General features: G+C 43.3%; 1 protein-coding gene across 1 annotated transcript; it reads left to right on the top strand.

The window, feature by feature from the left end:
* The first annotated feature begins 13 nt into the window (after positions 1-13).
* On the top strand, positions 14-12,474 carry LOC113222909 (maltase-glucoamylase, intestinal-like). Its single transcript, XM_026452485.1, has 13 exons — positions 14-398; positions 918-1,051; positions 1,170-1,204; positions 1,294-1,410; positions 2,129-2,277; positions 2,896-2,980; positions 4,150-4,206; positions 6,500-6,624; positions 7,525-7,613; positions 9,635-9,684; positions 10,098-10,265; positions 11,734-11,886; positions 12,226-12,474. The coding sequence occupies exons 1-13, from the start codon at positions 70-72 to the stop codon at positions 12,457-12,459; spliced, it is 1,725 nt and encodes a 574-aa protein (XP_026308270.1). The 5' UTR covers positions 14-69; the 3' UTR covers positions 12,460-12,474.
* Positions 12,475-13,859: the final 1,385 nt, after the last annotated feature.

Here is a 13,859-nt window from a genome sequence, read left to right as displayed (position 1 = left end):
GGAGTCTGTCACGTAGTATTCGACAGCTGTACCTTCTTCCTTACACCTCCGCTTTCTTCAGTGAACTTGATGTTGGAAACACTGCAGGTGCCATTGCAGCTCAGAGCTGGGGTTGCTGTGCTCGTGTCTCTGGGAAGATGGAGAGTGACACAGGCAGGACTCAAGTTTGTCTTAAGATCCAGTGTCCAATCCCTTGCGGAGAGGTCAGGGATAAACAGATTCGGGGTTGGATTTCACCTCACCCGTTCTTCCTCGTCAGATTTGGAGTCCAGGGACTGGGGCCTGAGCAGCAAGACCCTGTGCATGGAGAGTCAGCAGATCCTCCCAGACGGCTCCCCGGTGCAGCACTACAACGTGCACAACCTGTACGGGTGGTCCCAGACCAGACCCACATACGAGTGAGTCTCTGCCCTCTCCAGCTGTCACAACCCGGAGGGATTGCCAGGGACTGACACAGCCACCGTAGTTTTCTTTCATTCCCATTCCAAGGATTAAGAAGATTCTCATGACAACCGTGTAATGATTCTTATTAAGCAAATGCTCATTGACGTGGAGCCAGGCCCTCTGATTAAAAGGAGGAGGACAGATTTAAATAAGACATGGTCCCACCAGTGAAACACTTAATGATCCTGGTGGGAACGACACACATGGAGACACCATAATGGTCACACAGGGCAGCCGGCGGTGCAATAGCTTTAGTTACAGGAGGTGAAGGGAACACAGAGACTGGGCATCTCTCCCCTTTATTTCAAAAGTGAATCATATTTTGAGTGAGGCCCCATTGCAGCTCAGATTCCCATGTTCCCTCCAATCACGCAGCAAACATTGACTAGGCTCAAGGGCTCCGGAGCAGAAGCTCTCTGGCCTTTGCTCCCTTGGCCGTGCCCTCAGTTCACCTCCTGTTGCCCTCCAACCAGAGCCATGCAGGAGGTGACGGGACAGCGAGGGGTGGTCATCAGCCGCTCCACATTTCCGTCTTCTGGCCGCTGGGCAGGACATTGGCTGGGAGACAACACGGCCGCGTGGGATCAGCTGAAGAAATCTATCATTGGTGCGTGGCTCCTTCCCAGGGCCTGTGCTGGTAGGGCAGGGAGTTGGGATCCTTGGGGAATAGGTGAGGTTGCGGGTGGTGAGAGCCTGGTGTGACACAGCTGTGCTTCCCATTGCAGGCATGATGGAGTTCAGCCTCTTCGGCATATCCTATGTGAGTGTCCTTTGGATCCTAAGCACCAAGAAGGTGGGGACATCTTTCAGAAATCATCAGCAGGCTTGTTTTCTTTCCTCTTGTTTCAGACAGGAGCAGATATCTGTGGGTTCTTTCAAGATGCTGAATATGAGATGTGTGTTCGCTGGATGCAGCTGGGGGCCTTTTACCCCTTCTCCAGAAACCACAACACCATTGGGACCAGGGTAGGACAGTGGCTCCTACCTCCAGTGTTCTGTGTCACTACAAAGACAGTCTCCATTTCTGAGCTAAAATTAACGCAGTTTGTATTTCTTGGGATATCTTTTTAAAAATTATTGTTTTTTTTGGGGGGGGGGGGGGTGGGGACAGGTACTTACTCTTTGTCCAGGCTGGATCGTGCCGTGTCCCAACATGGCTGACTGCAGCCTCTGGGTCTAAAGCGATTGTCCCACCTCAGCCATCTAAGTAACTGGGACTACAGGCACATACCAACGTGCCCAGCTAATTTTTGCATTTTTTGTAGAGGTGGGATCTTGCCATATTTCCCAAGCTGGTCTCTGACTCCTGGGCTCAAGTGATCCACTCGACTCAGCCTCCAAAAGTGCTGGGATTACGTGCATGACCCAGTGTACCCTTAAACGTTGTTACGACCTGGTGTCTCCATGAACCATATCCCTCAGTGTTCTTCAGATTTTTTTTTTTTTCCAGTATTTTAGGCAAAATTGTACCAAAAAGAATGTCTTCCAGTGAGATTTTATCAGCTGTCCTAGGAGAGCTTCCATGACTCTTTCCAGTCTGTTTAGAGTATTCCCTGGGCCTCATGTATAGTTTTCTTTTGTTTAGCTGTGAGCGATCTTCAGCTGGAATAAGCTTTCAGTGACCTTCTTAAATCCCCTAGAACTTCCAGGGCGAGCTCTCAACACTGTTTTCTTTCTCCTTTAGAGACAAGACCCTGTGTCCTGGGATGCTGCTTTTGTGAATATTTCCAGAAATGTCCTGCAGACCAGATACACCCTGTTGCCATATCTGTATACCTTGATGTATAAGGCCCACACGGAGGGCGTCACTGTTGTGCGGCCTCTGCTTCATGAGTGAGTGTCCAGCAGGGATCCTGATGACTAATGGATGACTTATTGCATTCTATATAGCGGGAGTTGATATACACAATTCTTCCAAAATAAAGAAATGCTTGCCTTTTGACATGAACTCCTGAGGCACAGACCATACTTTATTACTCTCTTTGGCACAGTGTTATATGTACCATAGGTCATGAAAAAAGGCTATGTATAGAATGAACAAAATTGGAATCATGCAGTATACCATAGAATAGTTTCATTCTCATTTGGCTGTGCAAAGACCTATCTATCTTTTGTCAGTTTGGTTATATGGACCCATGTCACAGAAGAAGGATTTCAGCAAGAGATTTGAGGGAGGAGTGCCATCCTTACATTTAAAATGTGCCATGGTTAAGAAATGAGGTAATATTTTACAGGAGAGAACACATCTACATCCCAGCATTTCTGAAGTTTGGGGCATATTCCGTGGGGAGAGCAGAGGCTGGGTGCTCCTGATGAAGCCAGGCCTAGGCTAAGGCAAGGATGGCTCAGGGGCAGCTGAATTTCCGACTGGATCTGAACTTGAGGAGCTTCTTCAGAGTCTCGGGCTGGGCTCTGTTGGGCGCTGTTGGGCACCTTCATTTCCCTTTCCAGGTTTGTGTCAGACCAGGTGACGTGGGACATAGACAGTCAGTTCCTGCTGGGCCCTGCCTTCCTGGTCAGCCCCGTCCTGGAACACGTGAGTATGGAGGCCTCCCATGGGGGGAGGATCCCAGCTGTGAGGCTTGGGGAAAAGGACGAGGAGAAGAGGCCTGAGGTGGTGGGGGTCGTAAGACATGGTTTCTTATTCTCCCTGTGTCTCTTCCTCTCCTGAGCTGAAGTCCATCACTTAGGTATTGTGGGCCTCAGCTCCTTCGTCTTTAAAATGAGCCTAACAACTCTGCTTCATAGGATGATCAAGAAGAAAACACCTCATGGTACATTCAATGACACAGTCATTTCTTCGTTAACTAAAATAAGGAATAGAAGGTCAGATGGGGGCAGTATCGTAAAGAATTTATAAGAGTCCTCTAGCACTATTACAGCTCTTCAGGAGGATTACTTGGCAATGTGTGTACTTGTATTGCTGCTGGCTACCCCTTCCCTTCCTGTGCAGGAGCGCCTGCCAGCAGTAAAAGCCATTTCTTTACTTCTGTTGTTGATTAGGCTTCTGATTAAAATACCAGTTAATTGAACCTACCCCAAATCTTTTTTTTTTTTTTTTTTTTTTTTGAGACAGAGTCTCACTTTGTTGCCCAGGCTGGAGTGCAGTGGCGTGATCTTGGCTGATTGTAACTTCCGCCACCCGGGTTCTAGTGATTCTCTTGCCTTAGCCTCTCGAGTAGCTGGAACTACAGACATGTGCCACCATGCCTGGCTAATATATTTTTTTTGTATTATTAATAGAGATGGGGTTTCACTATGTTAGCCAGGGTGGTCTCGATATCCTGACCTCATGATCCGCCCTTCTTGACCTCCCACAGTGCTGGGATTACACGCGTGAGCCACTGCGCCTGGCTCCGAAATCTTATTGTACCCACAAAATTTTCTTCCACCCAAACACAACCTCACTTGTTTGTCTCTTGAAGAGGAAATGGGGTAAGTCTATGTCTATAAGCAAACAGTGATTTATTTCTTCCTGAAGTCCTGGATACCAAAGTGCTTTATGAAGCCACTTGTTTTGGGTAGAGAAATCTCCCGTTTAAAAAAGAAAACAGGAAGAAGGTTGCCCCAATTGCTAATGTCTCGAGACATGAGGCAGATGGGTCCAAAGCCATCACAATTATTTCACCTCTTTCCTAAGCAGTTTGATTTCTCTGTCCTGGAAAATGGTGCCCACTGCCTCACCTTGTTTGTATTTCATTTTAGAATGCCAGAAATGTCACTGCATATTTCCCTAGAGCCCGCTGGTACGATTACTACACGGTAAGTTTTTCTGAATGTTTATACAACATGGGAATATGCTAGAGAGAACAAAGGCTTTACATCTGATGGACCTTAGGTCAAATGCTGGCTCTGTAACCCACCTGCTGTGTGGTCTTAGAGAAGCCACTTTAACCCTTCTAATCTCAGTTTTCTCACCTCCAAGTGGGATAAGACCACTTCCCTCATAGAACTGTTGTGAAATAACACATAAAGCATCTCACTCAGGGTCTGATTTTTTGTGGGTGTTCTCTTTGTGTTAATTTTTAATACTTCCTTATATCACTGCTATTTACCATGTTGTGTAAAGGAACATGCTAGTCAACATTTGAGATTGTGTTGCAAACTATAGTTTTTGTTTTTAATGTTTGTATCTTTGCCTGCTATAAGTTTGTAAGTATAGAGGCCGTTTTGTCTCTTTTATTAAATATCTCCTTCCATAGCATAGATGCTCAAAGAAGGGTGATGCACATAATTACGTAAGGCACACAAGTGATTAGGCAATGTGCAAAACACACACAGAGGTGTGGGACCCAACCCTTGTGAGTCTAAGCAGTGCAAGTCCATTTAGAAATGAAGAAGCAATGAAGAGCTCCTTGCCGCATAGTTTCATTGCTAGTATGATTCCCAAAGACCCAACTGGGAAGCCAGGGTCTTCCAGGGCAGCTCTGCGGTGGTGGTCTCTTGCTGTGACCCTGACAAGTCAGATCCTGATTCTTGAGGAAGAATCAAAGGAGGTATTTCCTTTGTTTCTAACCAGGCCTCTACTTCTGATTTTCTGAGGAGAACATAGTTGAGGGCTGGCAATACAGCAAAGGGGTACAAGCAGGGAAACAAGAAGCAGAGCATGTGCTGGCCCCTTTCATCCAAGGGAATTGCAGTGAGATTAGGTGAAAACTGGAGAAGGTTGTACAATTTTGTTCCTTCTCTTATCAGTCCACTGGAGCCCAAGTCCTCGCCACTGCCCCAGGCTCCCCTTCCTGATCCTAGTCTGGATCTGCCCTCAGGGTGGTAACATGTTAAGGCTCTGTTGTGTGCTTCCCAGCCAGGCCTTCCCTAGGAAGGAGTGGCCAGCTTTCTTTAAGTGAGACTGGCCTTTGTCCTGAGTGTGCATGTTGAGTCTCCCATTCAGTAACAGAAGATATCTTTGATTGAAGAGGGAAAGACAAAAGAAATCATGGAGCAAACTGTTTAGAAAAAGATGAAATTGGGCCAGGTGCTGTGGCTTACACCTGTAATCCCATCACTTTGGGAGGCCGAGGTGAGCAGTTCACAAGGTCAGGAGATCGAGACCATCCTAGCTAAGAAGGTGAAACCCTGTCTTTACTAAAAATGCAAAAAAATAGCTGGTGTAGTGGAGATCGCCTGTAGTCCCAGCCACTCGGGAGGCTGAGGCAGGACAATCGTTTGAACCTGAGAGGCGGAGGTTGCAGTGAGCTGAGATTGTGCCACTGCACTCCAGCCTGGGTGATGGAACGAGCCTTTGTCTCAAGAAAAAGAAAAAAAAGAAAGAGATGAAATTTTTGATGTTTAATTAAGATGAAGATGAATCTCATAGTTAACATTAATGAAGAAGTGTCACCTTAATTAATCTTCCCAAGTTTGGGTACCTATTACTCGTTCTAGAGCACAGCCTGGCAAACTATGGCCTACAACAAAATCTGGTTGTTGGCCGATTTGCAAATAAAGTTTTATTGGAACAGAGCCATGCATATTTGTTTGCTTGTTCTCAACAATAACAGCTTCTTGCCTATAAAGTAGAAGCTCTCAAATGAGAGGATTTTGCCTACCAGGGGACATTTGGCAATGCCTGGAGATATTTTTGGTTGTCATAACAGGGTGGGGGTGAGGAGAGATGCTGTTGACATCTGAGGATTCGGCTGAATATCAAAAGGCACAGGATAGCCCCATCACCAGAGAATTGTCTGGCCCCAAATCTCAATAGTGCTGAGACTGAAAAGCCCTGCTCTAGTTGAGAACATGTAGGATGGAAGGATGGTCCCTTACGTTAGATTTCTGATTCAGGTGAGAGAGTAGCACCTCTTTCTGTCACACATCAGGCAGATGTAGTTTGTACGGTGGAAGCAAAGGCAGGAGACCCTAACAAGATATGATAGCAGCCTTGCGAGATTTCATGTAGCACTAGGTGAATGCAGAATGGAAAATGGCAGGTAAGTGGTGAAGGGTGATGAGCAGGCATAAGTTCAGAGGGGAGGATGAGATGTCTGGCAGGATGCATTGTTCAGGGAGGGGCCTGTTTTCTCCTTCGTCATCTCTTACCTTCTTCTGCCCACAGGGTGTGGATATGAACGCAAGAGGAGAGTGGAAGACCTTGCCAGCCCCTCTTGACCACATTAATCTTCATGTCCGTGGGGGCTACATCCTGCCCTGGCAAGAGCCTGCACTGAACACCCACTTAAGGTGAATGACAGGACTCAGGTTTTCCTGTACATGTCAGTTAGCTCAACAATGTGTAATGAAGTCCACCAAAATGTAAGCATCACGCTCAAGCCCACATGCAATATTATTCAGCACTTGTTTTTCTTTGTTTGCTTGTTTGTATGTTAATCTTTTTTCAGACTCTATACTCTGACTAATTTTTAATAACCCTTTGAAGTCTAAGGGAGTGAGATGATAGGTCTAAGAATGTCATTTTTAATCTCCCATCTGAGATGAAGTCAAAATAGGAACAGCCACAATTCACAACACCTTTGCAGAAGCTGCTGTTTTAGAACTCTGTCCAATGGATTTTGAAAGACTGTAGTTCATGTCCTTCCTTCAACCCTTTGAATTTCTTTTCTTTTTTTTTTCTTTTTGAGACGGAGGCTCGCTCTGTCGCCCAGGCTGGAGAGCAGTGGCAGGATCTCGGCTCGCTGCAAGCTCCGCCTCCCGGGTTCATGCCATTCTCCTCCTCAGCCTCCTGAGTAGCTGGTACTACAGGCGCCCTCCACTGAGCCCGGCTAATATTTTGTACTTTTAGTAGAGACGGGGTTTCACTGTGTTAGCCAGGATGGTCTTGATCTCCTGACCTCGTGATCCGCCCGCCTCGACCCCCCAAAGTGCTGGGATTACAGGCGTGAGCCACCGTGCCCGGCTGAATTTCTTTTCAAAACACGCTAACAGCCAGGTGATCAGCCTCCTTCGTTTGCCAGGACTGTTGGAATTTTAGTACCAGAAGTCTCCCCTCTCGGGGTGCTTCTCATTTCTGAGAACCATCTGCTGCTAGTATCTTTTCCAGTTTGAAATTTGATGGAAATATTATCAACTCAGTTGGCAAAATTCTCTGACTCCTGTCTGTCTCTTGAATCTTGTTCCCCACAGTCGAAAGAACCCTCTTGGTCTTATCATTGCCCTAGATGAGAACAAAGAAGCAAAAGGAGAACTTTTCTGGGATGATGGGGAAACGAAGGGTGAGCGCTGTTACGATCATGTTGCTGTTTCCAAACCCGCACCTGTGACTTATGGTCCTTCCCTCCTGCTAGTCATTGAGCTGTGGGAGAAATCTCAGCAGGCACAGCAGCAAGAGTCACTGAAGTATTTTGTTTCTGGTCGCACCATTCAGGGATAGTGGTAGATGAACTGCAAATGAACAGAAAGTACATTTGTACCTCTAATAATTCTCCCATTAGCCCGTGATATCTATAATAGGCTCTCATTTTATTGTCAGTAGGTGCTTAGATGAAAAGGTTTCAAGACTGTTCCCTAATTCAATGTTAATGTCTTCCTCCCAAAATTCTTATGAGCAAATGTTGGTGATATAAAAATCATGCCCCTGCCAGTGAGGCAGTGAGAATATACTGTTCCAGTGTGTACTCATCTAGCCATACGTTTTAGCCTATTGGTGGCTCCCATATACTAACAATTCTTGTGCTTGAAGTTTAGGAAATAGATTCCCTTGAAGCATATTCCTTGGAAGCACTTGGAAGGGAATCTTTGCAATGTTCCAGTAGGAAAGAGAAGGAAAAAACAATGGCTTGGCCTTGGAGATGCTTGTCCATCTAATCTAATATGTAGATTAAAATTTATTTATTTATTTAGTTGTAAAATATTTAGTTGGTAAATAAAGATTGAATATATTTAAGAGGGACAATGTGAGGATTTAATATATGTAGGCATAGTGTAGTGATTACCACAGCTATTTTAATGAACACATCCATCACCACCAGTGCTGCAGACTGGATCCCCAGAACTTATTCATCTACTAACAGAACGTTTGTACCCTTGACCATCATCTCCCCATTTTCCATGGCCGCAGTCTCTAAGAACAACTGTTGTAGGCTCTGCTTCTAAGAGATGGACTTTTTTAGATTCCACATATAAGTGAGACCATGCAGTATTTGACTTTCTGTCTCTGGCTTATTTCACTTCGTATAATGTCCTCCAGAGTCATTCATGCTGTTGCAAATGGCAGAATGTTCTACTTTTTATGTCTGAAAAATATTTTACTGTTATATGTCCCAGAATATGTTTATCTATTCATCCACCGATAGACACTTAGGCTGTTTTCTTATCTTGGCTACTGTGAGGAAAGAAATTAAAAACTTAAATGTAAGGGCTAAAATTGTAAAGCTCCTAGAAGAAAACATCGAAAAAACCTCCTTGACGTAGTCTTGGCAGTGACTCTTTGGATATGATACCAAAAGCAAAGGCAAAATGCCAAAAAGGTAACAAGCATGACTACATCAAATAAAAGGCTCCTGCACAGCAAAAGAAACAATCAACAATGTGAAAAGGCAAACTACAGAATGGATAAAAATCTTTGCAAACCATATATCTCAGAAGAGATTAGTATAAAAAATATGGAACTCATGCAACTGCAAAAGATCCAGTGACCCAATTACAAACTGGGTGAAGGATCTGAACAGTTGTTTTTCCAAGGAAGACATACAAGTGGCTAACTGGTATGTGAAAAGATGCTCAACATCAGGAAATGACAGAAATTGCAAATCAAAAATCACAGTGAGATATCCCCTCACACCTGTTAGCATGGAAATCATAAAAACGGTAAGACATAAGTGCTGGCGAGGGTGTGGAGAAAATGGAATTTTTTAGACTGTTGGTGGGAATGTAAATTATTGCAGCTATTATGCAAAATAGTATGGAGGTTCCTCAGAAAATTAAAAACAGATCTTCCCTGCAATCCCATGAAATCCCGCTTCTGGGTGTATATCCAGAGTACATGAAACCAGTATCTTTAAGAGATACACTCACTCCTCCCATATTCATTACAGCATTATTTGCAACTGCCAAGGTATGGAAACATTCTAAGTGTACACTGATGAATGAATACAATGGAATATTATTTATCCATAAGGAAACGGAAATACTGCCATTTGTGACATCAGGATGTAACTGAAAAGAGTGGGGGTGTGAAATCTGTTTTTCTGTGGTGGGCAAGCCAGAATCTGACTTGACTTTCTCTCACTTGCAGATACTGTGGCAAATAAAGTGTATCTTTTATGTGAGTTTTCTGTCACTCAAGTGAGTAACATATTTTTCTGAATCTTAGGTGTGGGCTTTGGACTGACCATTAGCACATCTGTGCTTGTTTATATTGTGTATGTGTGATTATATTTGTAACTTTATATGCATTATTAGCTATGAGTGAGCACATTTCTCTTTATGATTTCATCAGAGTTTTCAAAAGAAGGCATTAATATAGCAAATAGCATTTGTAAATACAGTTTTAAAATATCTGTGTGTTTTTATGATTGTTTAAAATTAGAGGATTATCAAAATAATTTTGCATTTCTTGAGCACACACTAGTAGAGAAAGCAGAGAGGCATTCAGGGCAGTGGGGGGTATCCGGTCTGGAATGGAATATTTGAGTGACTTGAGAATCTGTGTAGTACAGACATACCTTTATGCATAATTGGACTTAATTGTTTTGCAGAACCGCTTGGAGGTGAATATTTCGCAATCAACCTACAAGGACCCCAGTAATTTAGCATTTAATGAGATTAAAATTTTTGGGATGGAGGAACCTGGTAATGTTACAGTGAAACACAATGGTGTCCCAAGTCAGACTTCTCCTACAGTCACTTACGATTCTAACCTGAAGGTAAAACCCCATTTTGTTGAGATGGTGTATTGAGAATTCTGCGTAGTATCATGGTGTTCGTTTTTGCCAAGGGTGCATGGGTTCTTGAAGGAACAGAGCAACCATGAGGCCTGTTTTGGGGAAGTTAGAGGACTGGGAATAAAATGAGGTGGCAAGAGCTAGAATGAGTTGGGTGTTTCCCTTCTTATTCCCTTCTCTGCCTCTCAATGTTCTCTCTCTAACTGATTTCACTTCCTTTTCCCTCAAATAGAATTATAATTACAATGAGGCACAAGAAGAGCAAAGTTAGGAAAGTGGGGAACAGCCTTACATTATTAGACTGTGACAATTATATGACTGGAATAGCATAGATAAGATTCAGTTTTGAAAATGAGGAGGGTTTGCATAGGCAACTTGTGGTCAGATTTTGGAGGGTCTTCGGTACCAACTTGATTTAATTCTCAAAGGGCCTCACGCTGATCCTTAAATGAAGGCTGTGCTACTGTGTGTGAGCATTGCTGGGAGTGGGAGTGGGTTTTGAGGACTAGTAGAACAGGGAAGTACAAGATGGTTTAGACTGGGAGGAGACTGGGAGAAGGATGATAAATTTAAAATGGAATTTTATTATTCCAGACAAGTGAGAACTTGGGAAGTGCTGTTTAAAGAAATGTCAAAGATAAGAAAAGTATATAGAAAATATTAAATATTTGAATGAATGGTAATCAAGGAAGGTTTCAAAATGGGAGTCTTTGGGGTTACAGAAACGAAGAGGCTGGGCTGTTAAAATGCAAAGAAATATATGATTTTTTTCAGCCTCTCAATTTTGCTGTTGCTAAAATTGAAACCCAAAGAAATGAAACAGAATACCCGACTTACCCTGATGTGATTATTATGCATTGTATGCCTGAATCAACATATTTCATATAACCCATAAATATGTATACCTACCATATACCCATTAAAATTAAAAATTAAAGAAAGAAATCATTTGTTCAGCGTTCTATGGAAATGTGGACATGATAACCAGATCATATGATTCTTAATGCTGTGTTCTTTCTACCACTCCACGCCAGTGTGGGATACTGGTTTGGGGACTGGAGAGCAAGGGGATCAGCTGACTTTGGGTGACACCGTGTGTCATGCTAAAGAGGAAGTGCAGAAGAGAGCCCGCGTGACAAGACACAGAGGGCTAAGAGGAGTCAGGGCAGAAAAGAATAAGGGGTGATCATGACGGGTTTTATTTGACCGAGTTGTTTTCTTTATTCTATGTACAAGATTCTGCTAGAGAGGAGATATTTGCCCTGTTGCTGCTAATTAGATGCCCCAATATGCAGTTCTCTCTTATAAACTAAAGTCATATGTTGGTTGGATGGTTGAATGTCTGGTCAAATTTCTATTTTCTTTCCTAAAAAAAAAAAAAAAAAGCCTCAGATCTTGCAAGGCCTGTCTCCTAAAGATGAATTTCCTTGTGATTTCTGCATTCCTACAGGTTGCGATTATCACAGACATCAATCTTCTCCTGGGAGAAGCATACGCAGTGGAGTGGAGCATAAAGATAAGGGATGATGAAAAAATAGACTGTTACCCTGATGAGAATGGCGCTTCTGCAGAAAACTGTGCTGCCCGTGGCTGTATCTGGGAGGTAACTATGCTGCTGGGGTTCACGTGCATGGAAATCTCCACACCTAATGTATAGTTTCTTAAGCATAGCAGTGGTACTTACATAACTACTTAAAATTCATAGAAAGGACCCCTCCTAAGGGACATGATCTGGATGTGATGAGTAGGTGGGGACATGTGTGAAAGTTTTTAAAATGAATATTTTGCTTGGAGACCAGGAATTTAAATTTATGTTATTGCCAAGTGATCAGTGATGGGCTGGTTTTATTGTGGTAGAAAATGATGTTTCTAGCCCCGTTTAGGTTAGAGAACTTTAAGACCACATGCTGTGCTGATCTATGACTTTACCCTTACTTTTCAGGCATCCAGTTCTTCTGGAGTCCCTTTTTGCTATTTTGTCAACGATCTATACTCTGTCAATAATGTTCAATATAATTCACATGGGGCCACAGCTGACATCTCCTTAAAGTCTTCCGTTTATGCCAGTGCCTTCCCCTCCACACCCGTGAGCCCCCTTCGCCTGGATGTCACTTACCATAAGAATGAAATGCTGCAGTTCAAGGTAAGCACAGTACATGTATCAGGTAGTGATTAGACCCTTTTCAGTTCCATTACCTTTTGTTGGTCCAGCCACAGAACCGTAAAATAAATTAATCTTGCTACAATAGACTAGATCATTATCCAGAGAGCAGTGAGAAATCATTGAGGGAACAATGAGACCTGCCCTGATTTTCATTTGGAGAAGATTACTGTGGCTGCTGTTAGGAAGAAGGTTGGGAGAGCAAGAGTGTATACAGAGAGACAAGTTGGGAGGCTGCCAGTTAAGCAGGTCAGGTGAGGGCTTAGGCTTGGACTAGACACTGGAACGAAGGTGGAGAAGAGTGCACCTGTTTGAGATTCAGGAAGTTGGGTTACCAGGTCTGGTGCTCAATTGAAAGCAGGCGACAATGGAGAGGGAAGCATCAAGAGTGATGACTGTGTTGGTATCTTGCATCTTAATATGGATGGTGCTGACATGAACTGGAATAGGAATACTGAAAAGGTTTGTGCTTGATCAACGTAAGATGATATGTTCAGTTTGGGATACTGAATTTGAGATATCTCTAAAGTAGCCACCAATGTGCAGTGATTTCATTTCTTTCCAGGATTTAATTGCATTTAAGGACTAGGGATGGACTAGATATTATGTCTGTTTTTCTATTAAATTAAGCTTCTCAAGGACAGGAATGTGCCCTTTCCTCTTTATGCTTCTGAAGTCTAATACAGAGCCTGGCAGATAGTTAGCACTGTAATGTTATTGACACAGTTAGTGAAAGTGATCAGGACATTGTCACATTGCCTGAAAGGTTCTTTATAATCTGACATCAACCTGAATTCAGAGTTTTTGTACCTCCTCTAATGCAGGGATGATGCTGTAGTATGTTTGTACATCATGGCACTAGCATGTTGTAGGCACCTAATGGGTTTGAAATGAATGAACCTCCTTGGAGGTTTAGCCTTAACCATTGCCTACTCTACCTCTTGACGATACAGTAGCTCTTTCCAAAATATTTGCCTCCTTCTGAGCCACTTGAATTCTCTCTGCCTTTGCAGTTGTTATTCTTCAGCAGAATGACTTGATCTCCTTCCTTTGTTTGGTTAATGCCTACCAAGCTTTTAATACTCTAGACTGTATTTCTCCCGTGACACCATCTCAGTCTCCCAGAAACAGTGTTAGGCATTTCCTTCCCTAGAATCTCACAGCACTTCTACATAGCTGTCCCTTAGCACACATCCCCCAGTGTTGTGAGCTGCTCTATTTCACTTCTCATTCGCATGTGAATTTTGTAAAACCGTAACACTTCCTTATTCAGCTCACATCCCTAGTGTCTTGTGCAGTGTCAGGCAGGGATGTAGTAGATACTCATGAGTCAGTTTAGATACCACCTTCAGCAAGGAGATTCTGATAATTTTAATCAAATAGATTTCATTTTGGGGAGACAGGTTTTTTTTTCA

The sequence above is a fragment of the Piliocolobus tephrosceles genome, unplaced genomic scaffold (assembly GCF_002776525.5).
Source record: "Piliocolobus tephrosceles isolate RC106 unplaced genomic scaffold, ASM277652v3 unscaffolded_36287, whole genome shotgun sequence".
Classification (NCBI taxonomy): Eukaryota; Metazoa; Chordata; class Mammalia; order Primates; family Cercopithecidae; genus Piliocolobus; species Piliocolobus tephrosceles.
The sequence above is the reverse complement of the archived record's forward strand: the minus strand, read 5'-3'. Positions and strand labels throughout refer to the sequence as shown.

What these genes read in the sequence shown, in the direction of transcription:
- LOC113222909 (XM_026452485.1), top strand. Translation starts at nt 70, where the DNA reads ATGTTGGAAACACTGCAGGTGCCATTGCAGCTCAGAGCTGGGGTTGCT. An exon ending in GCCTCTTCGGCATATCCTAT is followed by an intron (nt 1,205 to 1,293) that starts GTGAGTGTCCTT and finishes CTCTTGTTTCAG; the next exon opens with ACAGGAGCAGATATCTGTGG. An exon ending in GTGCGGCCTCTGCTTCATGA is followed by an intron (nt 2,278 to 2,895) that starts GTGAGTGTCCAG and finishes TTCCCTTTCCAG; the next exon opens with GTTTGTGTCAGACCAGGTGA.